At 43.5% G+C, this 18,854-nt stretch overlaps 1 protein-coding gene across 1 annotated transcript in view; it reads left to right on the top strand.

Moving 5' to 3' along the window:
* CALN1 (calneuron 1) overlaps positions 1-18,854 on the top strand; it is a 223,618-nt gene that overhangs the window by 119,684 nt on the left and 85,080 nt on the right. Inside the window, exon 4 of the mRNA XM_075013721.1 lies at positions 8,675-8,787. Coding sequence (XP_074869822.1) covers positions 8,675-8,787 — 113 coding nt within the window. The remainder of the gene's footprint in view (positions 1-8,674; positions 8,788-18,854) is intronic.

Raw genomic sequence — 18,854 nt, 5'->3', positions numbered from 1 at the left:
GATGAGTAGTCCAAGAGTCTTTTCCAGTGGGGATACAGTCATTCAGTCCTCGATAGCCGTGCATTTGGCACAGTTCTGAACTCCCTTTCTTTACAAGAGCAGTGAACAAATGCGTTGAAACAAACTGCAAATGAAAAGTTCTAAGCTTACTCCTCTTGAAAGGTAGGTGGAGAATAGAATCATTGGACGCAAAGACCTCATGGTCAGTTCAGCTCTTTGGTTCTCACAGGCCTGGCCTGGATGAAACTGAGTTAAGTCTGTGTCTACGCTGTCCTGGAAGATCGACCTGCTCAGGGTCAATCTTCCAGGGTTCCATTTTGCATGTTTAGTATGGATGCACAAAACTGACCTCTCAGGGGTCTCAGTTGACCCCTGTATTCCTCAAGAGATGCAAGGAGTAAGGGAGATCAATGGGAGAAACTTAGCTGAGCACAGATACATCGATTCTAGCTTTGTGATTGCCGTAGCTAGAGTTGTGTAACTGTGGTTGATGCACTTTGCCCAGTGTCATTGTAGCCTAATTCTGAGGTTCTTTCTCTTGTGCGTAGAAGAGACAGACAGACCACTAGCTCCTGGTCTTTGGTCCCCAGCTTTCGCGAGGTGTCCTGCAAATTTAATGCTTCCCTCATCTAGGAACCCCAGTCCAACCAAATCATAGGGCTTTATGTTTACCCATCTTCAGTCCTCCGCTGCCAACCCACACCAGCAGCCCAAAAAGATGGGCTGCTCATGATGTCATTTATCTACCTTTCTGAGGCCCACTTAAGTTTGGGGTAATATACAGCGCCTCACAGCCAAACGATTTAGAAGGGAATCCCTTGAAGGGCATTTCTGTTTGTTTTCCACTTGTAGAAAAGTATCTTTAATCCTACAGTGAGCTGTAGAGAGCACATGTACATTCAATAATAATAAGCTTTTGTGATTTTTCAGGAGGTGCTACTGAGAAAGGGCATGGTGATTTTTGAGCAAAATCAGAACTGAATGTCATGGGACAAAGGAAAGGCACTTACGTAGCCTGATGGTGTTTCCCAGTGCTCACTGTCAGAGGTCTGCAGCAAACAACTGAGACATAAGAGCTTCACAAAGATAAGGCCACTCAGAGCTTTTTGTAAAGGAAAATGTGAATTATTTAGGTCATGCTACAATCTTCATATATTCTTGTCCGGTGGGACTTCAGGTGTATATTGGCATAAACTCTGATAGGACAGAGAGCTAGGTTCTCTTCTTGACTCTGCCACTTTCTTCTTGTGTTTTCCCTTAGACAAGTGACTTTATGACTTTCTGTGCCTCGATTTCCCAGCTGTGAAAAGTGGATATTATTATTTCTCTCCCTCACTGGGGTACTGTGAGGTGTTTCTTTAATCTTTGTGCAGTGCTTTGAGATCTTAGAACAACTTTATACAACAAGTTTAAAATATGGTTGTTATTTTTAATGTAGCTGGCAACTTTGCTGTTTTTTCCATCCTCCAATGTCCCTTCCAAATCCTCCAAAACAAACCTTTCCACTCCAAGTATAATTAGTTTACTTGTAAAATGGACTCCCCACCCATAATTTAGAAAATCCACACTTTGAAGGCAAATGCTCAGAGACGTGTATAAAAGTGGTGCCATATTATTAGCATATAATGAAGGTAATTAATTATGAAATAATTTATCTAGGGAGGTAACAGATTGTCCAATCTTGACTTAAAGATAGCAAGTGATGGACTGTATCTAAAAGAGAGATCTCAGTGGCTGTAGCTGCATAATTTTAGAGCCTAAGAGTGTGGGTATCCCAAAATTACACAGTTACTTTATGGCTAAAAAGAGTGACACAGAGTAAGATAGAGAATCACTGCCATCAGCTATTAAGAGAACAAAAACTAAGGGAAGGACCATGCATGCTTGTGACCCAAGCTGCACGTGACCACCTCACGAATTCAAATATATCCACCTCGCTGCATTTCTGGAGGTAAACACAAAATAAACTGGGTACATCTCCATCCGCACATGCCAGATTTCTTATCTACATTTAAATACGTGCCTAGTTCTTTGTGCCACGGTCAGGGAGTTGTCGGATGTGTTCTCCAAGGGTGCTAATTTAGCATCAAAGTCGTTGCCAGAAAATGTATTAAATTGGCAAAGTCCACTGTCCTTGAGCTATTTCTCACCGCTGGAGAATTGATCTCCCATTCTTGGTCTCACACCAGGAAATGGGATCAAACCAGGACAGCCCTGCAAAGCCACAGCTATCTGCTTTATAGATGTGGATGGCGGGGGTGTGTCTGTGGCTCATTTTTGCAGGTGCAGATGAGGATGCCGATACCAGTTTTGATTCCATGCAGTGCAGTGCATATGTTGTGCATTATCTTATTTCAACTCCATTTCGCACATTACACTGGTTGTAATCCTGCAGTCTGATCTACTACCTCTGACTGGTTATAACTTGGCTACTATTGAAAATGTGGTCTAGGTACTCTATTTTCCATGCAGCTGGGAAGCTTTGAAATGCGGTTGATAACGTATATTTAGGCTTTGCCATGCCAGCAGAGTTTTTATGCATCTTAGGTTTATACGTAGGTTATGGTAGTGTTTGATTGTCATAGTCACTCAGGCCTATTGGAGTAGAATGGTTCAGGTTTATAAACCTGCATTTGTACTTGAATACATATATACAGCAGGAAGTCCTGTGGCACCTCACAGATTAATAGATATTTTGGAGCATAAGCTTTCGTGGGCAAAACCCATGTAGTCATCTGACGAAGAGGGTCTTTGCCCACAAAAGCTTATGCTCCAAAATATCTGTTAGTCTATAAGGTGCCACAGGACTTCTTGTTGTTTTTGAAGATACAGACTATCTCAGCTACCCTTCTGATACATATATGCAGTGTACATAAATATTCTGCGTTTATGACAGATGAGGCCAGGGGAAAGGGAATACGTGCTGTACATCACTAAAAGCGAAGCCGAAGATCTGAACTAAAGTGGCAACAGATTTGCATCTTTGCACACCATAAGCCTGCTGTTTAATTTGTGTTAAATTCCCCTACTGGTCAAAGTTCCCTTGACCGTAGTTCCTGGAGTGCAAAGAGGATTTGCAATAAGGTAATTAATGTAAAATTGCAGGTTGACAGAAAGGGAAGTGGGTGTAGAATGTGGACAGTGTACACATTACAAATATCTTGGCACAGAGAGGACGGCAGGAATTGGGCGTGACGCAAACAATCTGTGCTAATAAAAATGGAGGTGGGCTCAGAGCAGAACATGGGACTCAAGTGCACCCAGACCCTGAACCTCAGAGAAGGAATCAACAGCGTGCCCTTGTAGCCAAGAAAGCTAATGGCATATGGGGGTGCATTCGGAGGAGCATTTCCAGCAGAGCTAGAGAAGTGATTATTCCCCTCTACTCGTCACTGGTGAGGCCACATCTGGAGTATTGTGTCCAGTTCTGGGCCCCCCAGTATAGAAAGTAGGTGGGTCCAGTGGAGGGCAACCATAATGATTAGGGGGCTGGAGCACATGACCTAAAATGAGCGGCTGAGGGGTTTGGGCTTTTTGGTTTGCAGAAGAGAAGAGTGAGGGGCAATTTGATAGCAGCCTTCAACTTCCTGAAGGGGGTTCCAAAGAGGAAGGCGAGAAAGGCTGTTCTCGGCAGTGACAGAACAAGGAAGGAGCAATGGTCTCAAGTTACAATGAGGGAGCTCTAGGTTGGATATTAGGAAGAACTATTTCACCAGGCAGGTGGTGAAGCACTGGAACATGTTACTTAGAGAGGTGGTGGACCCCCATCCCTAGAGGCTGAACTCGATGGCCTCTGGGGGTGCTTTCCAACCCTATGATTCTTTGATAAGTTTGGCTTCGTATTGTTGTGAATGAGGTCTACCTGTCTAATGACTGAAGAATGCTGTCAAATCCAAATGCCCCCAAATGCCTGGGGTATTCACGTTTGGATCCAGACTTGTATCTTGGCCCCATTTCTGCTACACTCTAAAATTTCTGAATAAACCTGTATTGCATTGCATTGAATATCTAATCATCTCTGCCAGTGAGGATTTCTATAGGTGTGGTCTAGGTACTGAATGTGATGAAATGCTTCACAGATTATAATCCAGTAATACATGTCTGTCTGTGATTATTAAAGGAGAGAGGGAAAGAGCAATTGTGGATCAAATTCTGCCTGCAGTCAAGGCCTGAACCTTTAAGATGGTGAGCAGTCCTCTCAAGCTGGTGTGTGAGCTGAAGGGGAGCTAAATTCATTCAGCATCATCCCCTTACAGCACTTTATGAGTGAGAGAAACCCTACTGATTACAGCAGTAGTGCATGGGATATACCTGAGGACAGAAAGTAGCCCTTTATGTTAGTTTTCCCATGAGCTGTACACTGGTATTTAAGGATTTTTCCTTTGACCATTGAACATGGTAAAATGGGTTCTCAGTTTGAAATGTGAATTCTGTCTTTGATGCATGTATCAAAGGGGTAGCCGTGTTAGTCTGTATCTGCAAAAACAATGAGAAGTCATGTGGCGCCTTACAGACTAACAGATATATTGGAGCATTAGCTTTGGTGGGCAAAAACTCACTTTGTCAGATGCATCTGTCTTGATACAGGATCTCTTGGGAGCCCGTTGGAAGAAAGTGCTTAAAAATGTTAACGGGACCTTTTCTCTGTTGGGTAGTCTTGGTTTTGCTTAGGTCTGCAAACCAGGGTTCCTCTGGTTGGGCTGGATATCCCCTGCCAGCTGTGCTCCTGGGACAGGCCCACTGCAGACCAGGGCTGCTCCAGCTGTGCTGGAGAGTCCTCTGCCTGTGGCAGGCCCCACAGGGCTGGAGCAGCCCTCTGCTCCAGCCCCTACCAGTTAACTGTAACTGGCAAGCCTCATCTATTTAGAGTGTGGCTTCTTGGTTAACCAGTTAACCGCTAACATTGCTGTTCCCAACACTCTACAATTCATTCTCAGAACAACTTTCTTGAAGTAGTAGTTATGTTTACATATGTAAACAGAGGCTCAGCCAATGTTCTAGTAAGCTGGAAAGCAAGCTCTGGAGTACTGAAAGCTGGCCACTTATTCTGTGTAAAACCTCCCTGCTTGTCCCCTAAGTAAAAAAAAAACTACACTGTCTCTGTCTCTAGTAGAAAATGCCATATGGATAATTCAATATTTTGGGGCCAGAAATGCGGAAATGGTCCAGTGCTTAGTAGCTATTTAGAATGCAAATTGTTTTCTTGATAAGCTGACCAATATCATTAACCCAGTTTATAGAGCAGTGTGTATTTCAGTTACTGCATTTCCTTCTAAGCAAGGCACTCCTGTGCACATTATTGGAACTTGCTGTCACCTTGCATTTCATTCCATAACATGATCCAGCGTGATGTGACTGATACAGTCTGACTTGTTGTCACAAAGTTACATCTCCCACAAGGAAGCAAAGACAGTGCTGTGTCTCTGCCTAAGAACATTTGAAAAAGCCTGCTCTTAAAAAGGCGGGATCCCCAGACTCCCCTTGCTGTGACTTGCCCTTAACAGACTATCCATGACATGAGTGTATGCATTGACTCTTCTATCATTGGGCTGAATCCTACAAGGTGCTGAATGCTCTGGTCTTGACCCAGCAAAGCATTATGCATTTGCCAAGCTGCAAGTGTGTGGGAATCATTCACAGTGATCTGAATGAAGCTACACGGAATCGTAAGTGCCCGGCTGGTTGGGTTGAGAGGCAGCTGGCAGGATTGAACCTGTTATGGATCCCCGCTATGTTCTTCCAAGCAACGCTTGTTGCTTCCCCCTCAGAATGTTCCTTTCATCTCTGCTTGTCTTCCTGAAATTATTGACTGCACTCTTGAGTGGGCAAAGATCGTCGTTCTGGAAAGGGAATAATCTCTGCTCTGCTTATTTGATGTTGTGTTTCAGCTCCGGTAAGAACTTAGTTTAGAAAGCTTCCAACAAATGAGCAGTATTTACAAATAGCGAACAGCAAACAATTATCTTAGTGACACTGAAAAGGGCAAATACCTACATCCTACTTTTCACACGCATACGTGCAAATGGAGCTGTGGCCATTAATCAGGATTTACTCAGAGTAACCGCACTGTTCAGTAGATCAGAAACCTGGTTAACACTGGCTTTTTCAAAATGACCATTGTTTAGAGCCATCTAGTCTGGTCTTTTAGTAGTGAGTATTTCTTGATAATTTAAGACCACCACCCATGCAGGCTGTTCAGATAGCAGCCCTCTGGTACCCATCTGTTCCTGTTGGGTTAACTGGGAGTGGGTAGAGATACAAGGGAAAGTCCCAGTCGTCAGGGTGCTAACCTGAGAGATGGGAGACCTGGGCTCAGTGAATGCCAAGTCTATGCTTGAAAACCTTTCAGATGTAGCCAGTGGTTTATACTGGAAAAATTGTGCTTTCTTACTAGTTGAGCACTGGGACCAGCTCCCTGGACAGCACCAGCAACACAGGCAAAAGTGGTTTCTTGCTGGAGTATCTGCATCTGCATTAGGACCTGTGATAAAGTGATGCCCTTTACACTGCATTGCTGTATCCACATGTATCTGATGTGGAACTGGTCTCACTACGTGACCCTAGACAAGTCTCTAAATCTTTCTCAGCCTCCATTGCCGAACTGCCAAATGAGGCAAGCAGCACTTCCCTGCCTTGGAGAGGCATTGTGAGAATCAACTCATGAAAAGATTGTGAGGTCCTGGGATGATGGGGATCAGATAAATAGGACAGACAGGATTGCGTTGTACTCACCTTATTAAAACCTGGAAGGGTGAAGTATTTGAAAGATTCCTTAAGCACTGCAGAAACGCTGTTTCTTTCTTGGCACTTCTATTAATCCTTCTGTGAAGTCCTCTGAGGTGATAATTAACACACGGATGTGCTACAAACAGCAGCAGGGCTCATTTACATAACAGACAATAGATTGCCGGGTCAGGGGATCGCACAGGCTGGGTCCATTAGTGGCATGAGCAGTCTCCTCTTTCTGCTAACAACTCGATCTGAGTCTGCACTGTCTCCTCTGTATACAGGGTGCACAGGACTTTTAGGAGATACACACTGATGAAAACTGGTTTGAATCGCCTCGCAGTTACATTACTGCCTGGCTGGGCTTTTGCTAAGCTTCCCTGCAGGATGGAATGGGACCGGCATAAGAGTCTGGGAACTCTTTCACTCTTGACAGGCTGGTTTACAAATGGGTTAATGACCGCCAGTGTAGAGAGAGAGACCTCTTTTTGTAAAGAAGGAGGAGCTGGTACTCAGCTGGCTCCCCGTCCCCTCCCCCACAGTCAGGGTTCCTGCAGCTGGGACAGTCAGCAGGGCTCCGCACCTTTGCCAGCTCCCCGCTGCAGGGGGAACCTTGCCCCCCCCCAAACTGAGTCTCTGAGGCAGGAGCTGCTGGAGCAGCTCTGAGCGCAAGGGCTGCTGGCGTTCAGCTTGGTGAAGTTGCCATCTTGCTGAAATACTTGAGAACCTTTGGGTTTTGGAGGTGATTTGCTATTAATCTCAGCAGGCATGAGGTCAGCTTTTTCATTCTTTTTTTGTACAGCACCTAGCACAGGATCTTGACAGGCCTTTGGATAATATCAACCACTAGTAAGCATAGAAATGAGAGCTCTTCTCCATGAACCCTAGCTGTGATTTGGCTGGTGATCATGGTGTGTGGCTGTCTGCATCCCAGGTTCATAACATATTCTCTTTCTAGGGGGCAGAGCTATCCAGGATGGTACAGTAATCTCTTTCATATCCGGCAGCCCCAGAACCGGGAGGTTGCCGGGTATGAAAATATTATGGATAATAGAGAGAGATCCAGAGGGATCCCTTTGCCACTAGTTCTCAGCAGCATTCCCCTCCTGAAGCCCTCGGCAGCCCGGTCCCTGGATCGCTGCCACTGCTCACACAGCCTGCTCTGCACTCCCCGCCAGGGTTCAGCAGCTCAGGCCCTGGCCCATGCTGCTGACAAGGGCAGAGGGGAGGGTGGGGCGTCTGGCTCCCCGTACTCTGGCCACCCATCCCGCCTCCCTCTCGCAGGGGTTCAGCAGCCCCGGCTGCTGAGACCCCGGCCCGTGGCGGAGGGTTGCGCTTCCCCTTGCTGAGCTGGAGCCTCCGCAGCCCAGGCCCAGGGAGGGATGGGGAACGGCGGATGCAGCAGCCTCATCTTGGCTCCCCACCCATGTCCCAGCACCCGTCCCTTAAAAAAGAGGAAGCGCTATCAATGGCTCAGGACAGGACGGGATCTCTTCACCGCCTGCGAGCAGCACAGCCGCCTGGAAGAGAAACCTGTCACCGGGATAGTGGCAAGTGGCAGTGCCAGTCATTTGAGAGTAGTGGTTGATTGAATACTGGTTAAAACAGAGTTTACTGTATTCTGGATAATAGAGAGGTCTACCTAACACTGAAGAAAAACAAGACTAGATATTAAGAAACAAAGAAATGTATGCAGTGTACTTTACCAACAATAATAGTACTGTACACTGTAAACTTATACTGTATTTGCTGTATTTATTTGTATTTACTTTCACTCTACTGTACTTATGGAAAACATAACTAAAATTTCCTTATGGTTAAAATGCTGGTTAGTTGAGTGTTCTGCATAATAAATGCCAGATATGAAAGTGTTTGCTGTACATGGATTTGGTATCTCAAAGGTGCTCAGATCAACCAAGGTTCATTAATGCTTTCTCTCCCCTTTCAGGTGATGGCCAGGTTGATTTTGATGAGTTTATGACTATTCTTGGACCAAAACTGGTGTCTTCGGAAGGGAGAGATGGTTTTCTTGGAAATACAATAGACAGCATATTCTGGCAGGTAAGTGAGCCTCTTTCGAAAGCAATATCAATAAGCAAATATCACTATCTCAAGAAACAATTAAATGGTTTGAAGCATGAAATATTGGCTCAGACTGAACGACAGTATAAAGGTTATTCAGTTCTATTATGATCCAGATAGCATAAGATTGTATTGGTGGAATAGCTTTCTCCTTGTCATTCGCTGCATTTGACAAGTGAGGAAGAGAGAGAATATGATCATTTGTGGCTGCATAGAACTGTGTATTTGAAGAGATGTTGGTATTTTTTCAGTGCTTTGCTGGGAATTTTAGAGCTCGATGTAGCAAGGAATATTGATTGCAAAGCAAAGAAACACTGTTTTAGAGGGGAAAGATCAGTTAATCTAACCCGGGAAGAAATAGAGATATATTCTATATGTTTGCTTATTAGGTAATCTCCCATTAATTATCATATTTTGTTCTTCACCATCCAGGGGGTATCAGTGTGTATTGCAAGTGGACTCAACTGAGCTGAAGTTAGTCAAATGTACAGAACGCTGACTATATTGTATTGGTGCTTATCTGTGAGATTAATGTCAGTCAAACAATTTGGAATCCAGATCTGGGGGAATTAATGAAATAGTCTATTTAAGACAGAACAAGTAGATGGCAGCACTGATTGCAAGCTGCATCCATGTGCCTCCCCCTTCCTGTAGTGGGCTAAGATGATAGTTCATGCTCCCATGTGATTTCAGTCATTGGTGCTGGGACAGAGACAACCTGTGGCAAATGTCATGGCAGTTTCTGCCATGTAGATGCTTTACTGATCTGTGCAAGATTCCAGAAAGGATTGGACTCTGGTGTGACAGCATAACCATGGTGAGGGACTAAGGGTTACCCACCCCAAATTTTGGAAGGGATATAAAGGTTAGAAGAGGGTTGCTTATGTCCTGAAGCACTAACTCTTGAAGGTTAGATTAAAAACATTTCCTGTAGACATATTATGTCCTAACTGCCTCCTGCAGGGTTTCTTGTACCTTCCTCAGGCCTCTGGTGTTGCCTGCTGTTTGAGACAGGCATAGTGGACTAGATGAACCACTGTAGCCAGGGTTTCTCTGCTTCTATGAGATGACCAGAGATTTCACTTAGCAACTGAGCCAGAACCTTGGGCTGGTCTGGCAGCTTTCGGTCACTTATGGGAATTGACAGCCTAACTATAAAAGGCTCCATCTTCTGTTACTAATTCATGCAGACATTCACTCTGCCACATTTGAATGCTTCAAAAAACTCCATTAAAACTTGTTCCTATCATCCCAGCATGCATCATAAACAAGACTGAAAGTGCTAGCTCTGTTGGCTCATCAGAGTACGTACTGAGTGTTGATGAACTAGCAATGAATTAGAACATATCTGACAGGAATTCTTGTTTGAAGAAACATGAAGAAGTACTGGGATATTGCAGAAAATCATTATTGTTCTTCAACACACTCCATTGCGCCCCACAGGTGAGTCACATATCAAAAGAGCTTGACTAATGCAAAGGGGAAAAAGCCCTCACTCTTCTTTCCAAACAATATGTGCCTGTGGTTAACCTCTCTTTTCCTCAGAAGAGTTTTCTTTTGGGGCATATCAGCTTTTTGAACCAGTCTTGTTCATGAATAGGGCTGTTTGATGATGAAACAGGGACAATTAAATCACTACCCTTCAATTCAGCTCTCCAGTTAGAAATTACATTAGAAAGCCTTCTACATGTTTTAGAGGATGGTAAGGGCTTGGACCGGATGTGCAGAGTTTTAAAGAGGGGAAAAGATGAGTGTGACCTATTGGTTAAAGCAACAGAACTGAATTCCATGTCTGGCACTGCTGTGGGCACTTCATATACCACTGAGCTTTAACTCTTTTGTGCTGTTGTTTGTTTTGTGACTACAATGACAATGAGGAAAACAATAATGCGTCTTTTCCACAAAGGACTATTGGGAGAATTCATTAGTAGAGTTTTGTGATTCTCTGGTGACAGATGTACTACATGCTGTTCGAGAAAGTCTGGGTAGTTATCTGTATGTAACAAAAATTTAAGTGAATTGCATGTGTGCGTCAGATCACGTACAATTGTACATGTTCTAAAAAGGATAATTCAAGTTGAACCTCTCTAATCTGGAACTCTCTGGTCTGGCAACATCTGTAATCCAGCATGATATTAGTTAGCTGGACAACCACTTATCATGGGTGTGGCCAAGTTTCCTACAGTCCGATAAAGTTTGTTAATAGCTGCCAGTCCTGGCTTTCAGTGTTCTGTGCTGTAATTTAGCAGTCATTTACCCCAAAATGTCTTCTAAGAGCCCAGCATGCAGTGGAAGTGTTGGCAGTGCTGCTAGACAATATTGACCTCCTATGGGCTGGCAAATTCTCTCATCCAGCACCAGTCATGTCCTGAGGGTGCCAGACTAGCCAGGTTCAACCTGTACTAATTCCTGGTTCTGACATAGGGCTTTTCATTCACAACTCTACAAGCACTTTTCAAAAGGGGTAAATATCTTGTATTAGATGGGCAAACAGACCCAGGGAAGAGATGTGACTCACCCAAAAAAGCAATGGCAGACCCACAAACTGAACCCCTTTCTCCCTAGTCTGCATTCTTTCACGTATCCATGAGACCATATTGGAGTTTGGTGTACACACATTTTCATTCTGCATATGAAAATGAGGAGGTAAAAGTTGTCTAAAACGTGCCTCTGCAATTTGCCTGTTTATCATCAGAAGAACAACCCAGCATAAAAATATAGGAATGGACAACTCAGGGCCGCATTGTGGCACATTTCCTGTGTGTATCATACCTGCTCAGACATCAGAGCCTTGATTTATTACAATATTTAAGCAGTATTTAAGTCCCATCCCTGTATAACAAAATATTTAAGTACATGCTTAAAGTCAGTGAGTCTTAAGAAGATGCTTAAAGTAATGCACACGCTGAAGTGGCATGGTGAATTGAGGTCTGAATGCACCCTTGAAACCCCACTATTGCACACTTTTAACTTTCTCATAAAAGGCAAAGGCTTGGAAATGAGTAGCAAGTTTTGCATGCTGGCAAAGGCACATTTTTATTTGTCGGAAAATCTCCTGAAGTATCCAAAGAAAATTGAGAGTGGCTGCAGCCCTGTCATATTCATTGCAACGTTATAAGTGGGCCCAGACAGTTGAAGGCGTTAACCTAATCTCTGGAAAGTGCAGCTCTGTGGCACCACAGCATGGAATGAACATGGCAAGAGACACCTCAGAGATGTTTTCTCTTATCAGGTGCAGAGGCAGAAAATACATTTCTGGTTTCCAGAAACTGCTTTGCCACCATCCATCCAATTATGCCTTCTCCAACTGTCACGATTTTGGCTTGTGTGATGTATTTGCGGAGGGCCCAGCTTCCTATATTAATGGCGCTTTCATGCAGATTCTGTTCCCTGCGCCGTTTGAATAATATAATCACAGAATTAAATAATAAACAGCAACAGAAGGAGAGAGAAATTCAAAGGAACAGGCGAGGGATTAGAGACGCGTGTACAAATGAAATTGGGAGTGAGTTGGTGTGATACAGGAAGGCTGTTCCAGATGGCATGAGCTGCAGAGGGGAAGGATCTTGCAACAACAGCAGCAATACTATGAGAGGACACAGAAAGGATGCCAATGGTAGAAGAGTAGAGAGCAAAGATGGGAACAGTGTGTAAGAGTCAGAGTGTAATATAAAACTGGAATACTATTTGTGTTGCAAATATTTGATAAAGAGTAATAGATGTTCAGAAAGTAATTAATCCCTGCTGAGGTCTGTGCAGTGGAAGAGATCAGGGGTATAAAGGCTTTTTCATATGTCTGTTTCTTATTTTCCCTCCCATATAAGCTTTAAATTGCATTTTGTCTGTTCCTGTCAGGGCAGCTCACTTGTTCTCTTTCTGTGGTAGCTTAGAACAGCTCCACTCAGGAAAAACAGGCTTTCCCTATTCTTGCCTTATGGTTCAAGAGGATGGAGGAGGGTGGGAATGGGGGGCGGGAAAGGGGTGTAACACTGTAAAGAGTATTTCAGATCAACTCAGTGTCGGACAATAGTATCAATAGCTCTGAGGGAATGTCAGTTTCTACCTCTGTATCCCTCAGTCTCTGTAGAATTTCTAGCTAGATCTTGAGTACAGGTTTGGAGAGAATGTTGTTAGTGTTTCAATCCCTAGTGCTCTATCTCCAGTATCGTTTGTTCAGAAGGGGTTTTTTTTTTTACTGCTGCTTGCTGTTTACAAGTAACTATAAAATTTAACCTTGCATAGATGTCTTAAACTTTCCCTGACGTTGTAAAATAAAAACAAAGTTATCTGACACCACAAGTTTCTTATGTGAGCACTTCTGGGGGGCTGTTGTGGTGCAAGGTTTGAAGGATGAAAGAATTTTTAATGCAGTGTTTTCCATTGTGGGGTTGTGACACTTGCGGGACGAGGGATTAGCTGGAGTGATGCAAAGAGACCATTTAATTAATCACCAGACACCAGCTTTTATTTTTAAAAAATAAAAGTAAGTGTAAAAAATTGACAGGTATCAGAGGGGTAGCTGAGTTAGTCTGTATCTTCAAAAACAACAAGAAGTCCTGTAGCACTGTATAGACTAACAGATATTTTGAAACATAAGCTTTTGTGGGCAAAGACCCACTTCATCAGATGCGTGAGTGGTGGTTCCAGAGGAGGGTTTAAATATATTGGCTCGTGAAAAGGAGGGAGTCCCACTCCAGCGGAGGGACAGAGGTGACCGGGTCATTTCAGTCACGGGGGATGTGGCCCATCATCAGCAGTTAAAGTGGAGATGTGAGCATCAAGAGAGGAGAAACCAGGTCAATTCAGTCAGCCACATACTCCCTGACTGAATTGACCTGGTTTCTCTGCTCTTGAAGTTCACAGCTCCACATTAGCCGCTGATAATGGGCCACATCCTCTGTCACTGAACTGACCTTGTCAGCTCTGGTCTTCCACTTGACTGGACTCCTTCCTTTTCATGAGCCTGTATAATTAAACCCTCTGCTGCAACCCCACACTGTTAGTCTATAAGGTGCCACAGGACTTCTTGTTGTTTTTGTAAAAATTTGAGACATATCCCTGGCTATGTCTTCACTACCCCAGAAGATCGACCCACTCAGGGTCCACCTTCTGGGATTCAATTTTGTGCGTCTGGTATGGATGTGTGAAATTGACCTCTCGGGTTGCAGTTGAACCCTGTACTCTTCACGAGAATTGAGGAGGAAGGAAGGTCAATGGGAGAAACTCTCCCATAGACCTTCCCCAGTATAGACAGACAGGTTAGCTGAGTGCAGATATGTCAATTTTAGCCATATAATTGCTGTATCTAGAATTGCATATTTGTTGTCGACTTATTTTGCCTAGTGTAGACCTAGCCTCAGGCTTTATCTATGCTATAGCCTATGTCAGCGTAATTTGTCACTTTGGCTTGCAAATAAACCTCACCCATGGGAGTCGAAGGGGGGCTTTTTCCACCAGCATAGCTACCCCTACTCTTAATGGTCATTTTATTTTGCCAATGGGAGAACTGTCTGATGTCAGTGTAAAGTGCCTTCTCTAGATGCTCTGCAGCATCACAACAAACTTAGCAAAGCATACTGATCACCTGCATTCTGCAGCCACTGGGCCATCAGACCATTTAGGAATGTTCCTTACCATTAGCTTTGAAAAGTAATGGAAGTCAGAAAAGATTCCAGAAGACTGAAAAAGGGCAAATGTAGTGCCCATCTATAAAAAGGGAAATAAGAACAACCCTGGAAATGACAAATCAGTCAGCTTAAATTCTGTGCTAGGAAATATAATGGAGCAAATAATTAAGGTGTTCATCTGTAAACATCGGGAAGATAATAAAATTATGCATAATAGCCAACATAGATGTGTAAAGAAGAAATCATGCTGAACAAATTTGATCAAACCAATCTGATAGCTTTATTTAATAGGATAACAAGACTTGTGGATAAAGGGGAAGCAGTAAATGAGGTATAGTTAGACTTCAGTCCTACATGATCTTATTATCTATAAGGTAGGGAAATACAACACAGATGGGACTACTATAAAGTGGGTGCATAACTGTCTGATAACCATTCTCAGAGTTTTTATTAATGGTTCACAGTCATGCTGTAAGGGCATAACAAGTGAATTTCTGCAGAGGTTAGTTTTGGGACTGGTTTTGTTCAATAACTTCATTAACGATTTAGAGGCTGGCATAGAGAGTATGCTTATAAACTTTGCAGATGATACCAGATGGGAGATGTTACAAGTGATTTGGGGGATAGAGTCATAGGCTGTGTCTACACAGGCACAGATCTTCAAAATAGCCATATTTCGAAGATTACTAATGAGGCGCTGAATTGAATATTCAGTACCTCATTAGCATTAGGACACTTCCAGCCGAGGCACTTTGAAAGCACCGCTTTCGAAAGTGCGCGGCTCGGCACGGCTACACGGGGGTCCTTTTCGAAAGGACCCGCACCTTTCGAAATCTCCTTATACCACGCACTGATCAGAAGAAGGGGATTTTGAAAGGTGTGGGTCCTTTAGAAAAGGGCACCCGTGTAGCTGCGCCGAGCCACGCGCTTTCGAAAGCAGCGCTTTCGAAGCGCCACAGCTGGAAGTGTCCTAATGCTAATGAGGCACTGAATATTCAATTCAGTGCCTCATTAGTAATCTTTGAAATGGCCATTAGCATGGCCATTTCGAAGATTTGTGCCCGGGTGGACACACCCATAATGTAAAAAGGTCTGGACAAACTGGAAGAATGGTCTTAGGTAAACAGGATAAAGTTTAAAAAGGACAAATGCAAAGTACTCCACTTAGAAAGGAAGTATTTTTTTCTGCTCTACCCTGCACTGATTACTCCTCAATTAGAGTATTGTGTCTAGTTCAAGATGCCACAATTCAAGAAAGATGTGGAAAAATTGGAGAGGGTCCGGAGAAGAGCAACAAAAATTATTAAAGTTCTAAAATGAACATGACCTATGAGGGTAGAATGAAAGAATTGGGTTTGCTAAGTTTGGAAAAGAGAAAACTAAGAGGGGACACGATAGCAGTTTTCAAGTACCTAAAAGTGTGTTACAAGGAAGAGAGGGAAAAATTGTTCTGCTTGAGTTCTCATAATTGGACAAGAGCAATGGGCTTAAACTGCAGGAAGGGAGGTTTAGGTTGGACATTAGGAGAAACTTCCTAACTTGTATGGTGGTTAAACACTGGAATAAATTGCCTCAAGAGGTTGTGGAATCTCCACCACTGGAGGTGTTTAAGAGCAGGTTAGACACACCTCCATCAGGGATGCTCTAGATGGTGTCTGGTCCTGCCATGAGGGCAGGTGGTTGGATTTGATGAACTCTCAAGGTCCCTTCCAGTTCTAGCATTCTGTGATTCTTAACATGAAAGCTTTTGTGTGATGCAGGGCGGGAGGAAGGATGGTTCCAGCCACATAGAAGATAATGAGTTTTGGATGTGCTGAGGACAGGGTGAGGTACTCTGGGTGAATTTACTTTGACCAATAGTAAATTTGCCAAAAAATTAATTTTGGGGGGAGAACAAAACTTTGCAAATTTGGATCAGGTTAGGTGAATAGTTTTGGTTGAATAAAAAAGAGAGGGGACAAAGTGAAATGAACCATTTTGACATTTCGTTTTGAAAATACCAATTTTTGTAAACCGAACAAAATTTCTTCTTCTACATCATCATCTCTTTGTCTTCTTGAAAATAAGTGGTCCAAAACTATTTTTCTGGATTTTTTCAGTTCAACCACTTAGCAGAAAAATCTATTATTTGCTCAGCTCTATTCATGACTGTATACAGGGACTGATTCTGCTCCAACAGCTTCTAAGAATGGCATTAGAGGGAGATGCTGATGTTTATAATGCCTGGGGAGGGTGGAACTCCAACTCTTGCTGGCTGCTGCAGAAGACATATGTGTAAATTTAGTTTACTTAGGGCCTGTTCTGTTTCTGTGCAGTAGCCACTAAGGAAACCGTGAGGGAGGGGATAGAACAATTGCATATCCATGTCTTGGCTTCTGATGCTGATGCTTTAGTGAATGTATATGAGGAGCTGCTTGTTCATTACCTGTTTGCAGTTGTCATTGCAAATGAAATGACTCTCCCTTGGGATAGTCCTATGCTGTATTAAAACATTCAATCAATTAGTGGTTTAATAGAATGAAATGAGGAAGGAAATGTTTGGAAATCTTGTCAGCATAAACAAACACCACTGTAAGCTGAGGGGAAAAGACTCTGATAAATAAAAGGAAGCTGAGGAAGGGCTTTGGCTTTGGACTTTTTCTGAAGTACAGTAGATAGTTCTTTTGCTGAAGAACTGAGGAACAGTTAATTCCCCTACAGGGACTAGAGGAAGAACTAATTTGAAGCCTGCACATTTTTTAGCATTGTCACAGTGAGTCACCTATGTTATAGGATGTGTTTTGTACTTCTGAAAATAGCATGTAGTTTAATAGGTAATAAACCCTGTGTTTCTTCACCAGCAGTGGAAAAGTGTATATCTAAATAGTGAATTTCCTTCTCCTGACCTGGGCTGGCCTGGAGGGATATGGCGTCCATACACCCTTTATTTTGTTCCATTCTAATGCTGATTTTCCTGCTTGGGATCTGGTCTACCTTCGAACCAGTGCTTCATTAATTGTTTATAGCAGCTCCCCTCACTTCTGCAAACAACTGTTAAACCGAGTAGTTTGATCTCAATCAAACACATTCAGATCTAAAAGAGGTGAAGCCCTGTGTGTACTGGGACTGTTTATACCAATGCAGTTACCCCATTGCAAGCCCTTGGCACAGATGCAGCCCACTGTTGTAATATGCAGTGAAACCAGAGTAAACTCCATTTTAATTCTGTCCAAATCATCTACACTGGGATTTTGCACTGCTGTGTTTACGTTGACACAAAGTTTCCAAGTATAGACAGGCCCATGGACTGTAATTGGTAGTGTTTCGGCATTGCAGGTATGGGAGCAGCCCTGCTCATTCATGGTTTTTACTGAGAACTCCAGCCAACATATGCTATGGCTCTTAATGGAAGTTGCTTGAAACTGTAACTCTAAATCTGTAGGTCAAAACTCCATGCACAACGTTTGGAGGTTGATTCAGCTGTTGGAATCATATTTGCCAGTGAATACTCAATGAAACAATGAGCTGTATGAGATGGTCATTTCATAGACCACTGTATAAGCTGTGGTGTGTGGAGGAGAAGTCTACTAATGTTTGTATATCTAGTGCACATGTGATGGCCACCACATTGGTGCATTCTCCAGGGTGCAAACCAGCAACCTCCAGAGCTAAAAGCGTGAGTTTCCACAGCTTAATCAAAGGAGTATTTTGCTGAGGCTGTCCCACTCATGTCTCTTGCAGATCAAGCACAAAGGTGCACCTGTGACGTACACTCACCAGCGGATTACCCAGACAAGCCAGTGATTTCCAAAGCGATCTGCCATTTTGGGTGCTTCCATTTTCAGGTGCCCAAATTGAGATACCTAGAAAATGGGATCATGTTCAGGGGGCAGGTGCTCAGGTTACTGAAAATCAGGTCTTTTTATAGTGTGTCTACTGGAACATCTAGCATCTCTGGTCACTTTTGAAAATGTTGGCCTTAGGCTCTGTCTACACTAGCCCAGGAGATCGACCTGCTCAGGGTCAATCTTCCAAGGTTCAATGTCACATGTGGTAGGGACGTGCAAAATCGACCTCTCAGGGTTTCACTCAAACCCGGTACTCCTCGCAAGACACCGTCAACCTACTCTGTCTAGTGTAGACATAGCCTTAGTGTCCACCATTGATTAGCAGACAGTACTACAGGCTTGTGTGATATGACTTTACTGCATTTCTCACCTCCTTCTCACATTTACATAAGGTTTGTGGTGCCCCTGATTCCTTGCCATTCCTTTTGATCCATGACATAGAAGATCATAAGTCTTGGATTGCTAATCCTCCTCCCATCTGACTTCTCTTTCCATCACATCCTCAGTGCTTCTTGCTGCCCTTTTCCACCCATGCCTTCTTTGTGGGTTGTTCTTTTCCTGTTCTTGTCACATGTCCAGCCCACCTCACTGG

Source organism: Carettochelys insculpta, chromosome 19 (genome assembly GCF_033958435.1).
Source record: "Carettochelys insculpta isolate YL-2023 chromosome 19, ASM3395843v1, whole genome shotgun sequence".
Lineage (NCBI taxonomy): Eukaryota > Metazoa > Chordata > Testudines > Carettochelyidae > Carettochelys > Carettochelys insculpta.
The sequence above is the reverse complement of the archived record's forward strand: the minus strand, read 5'-3'. Positions and strand labels throughout refer to the sequence as shown.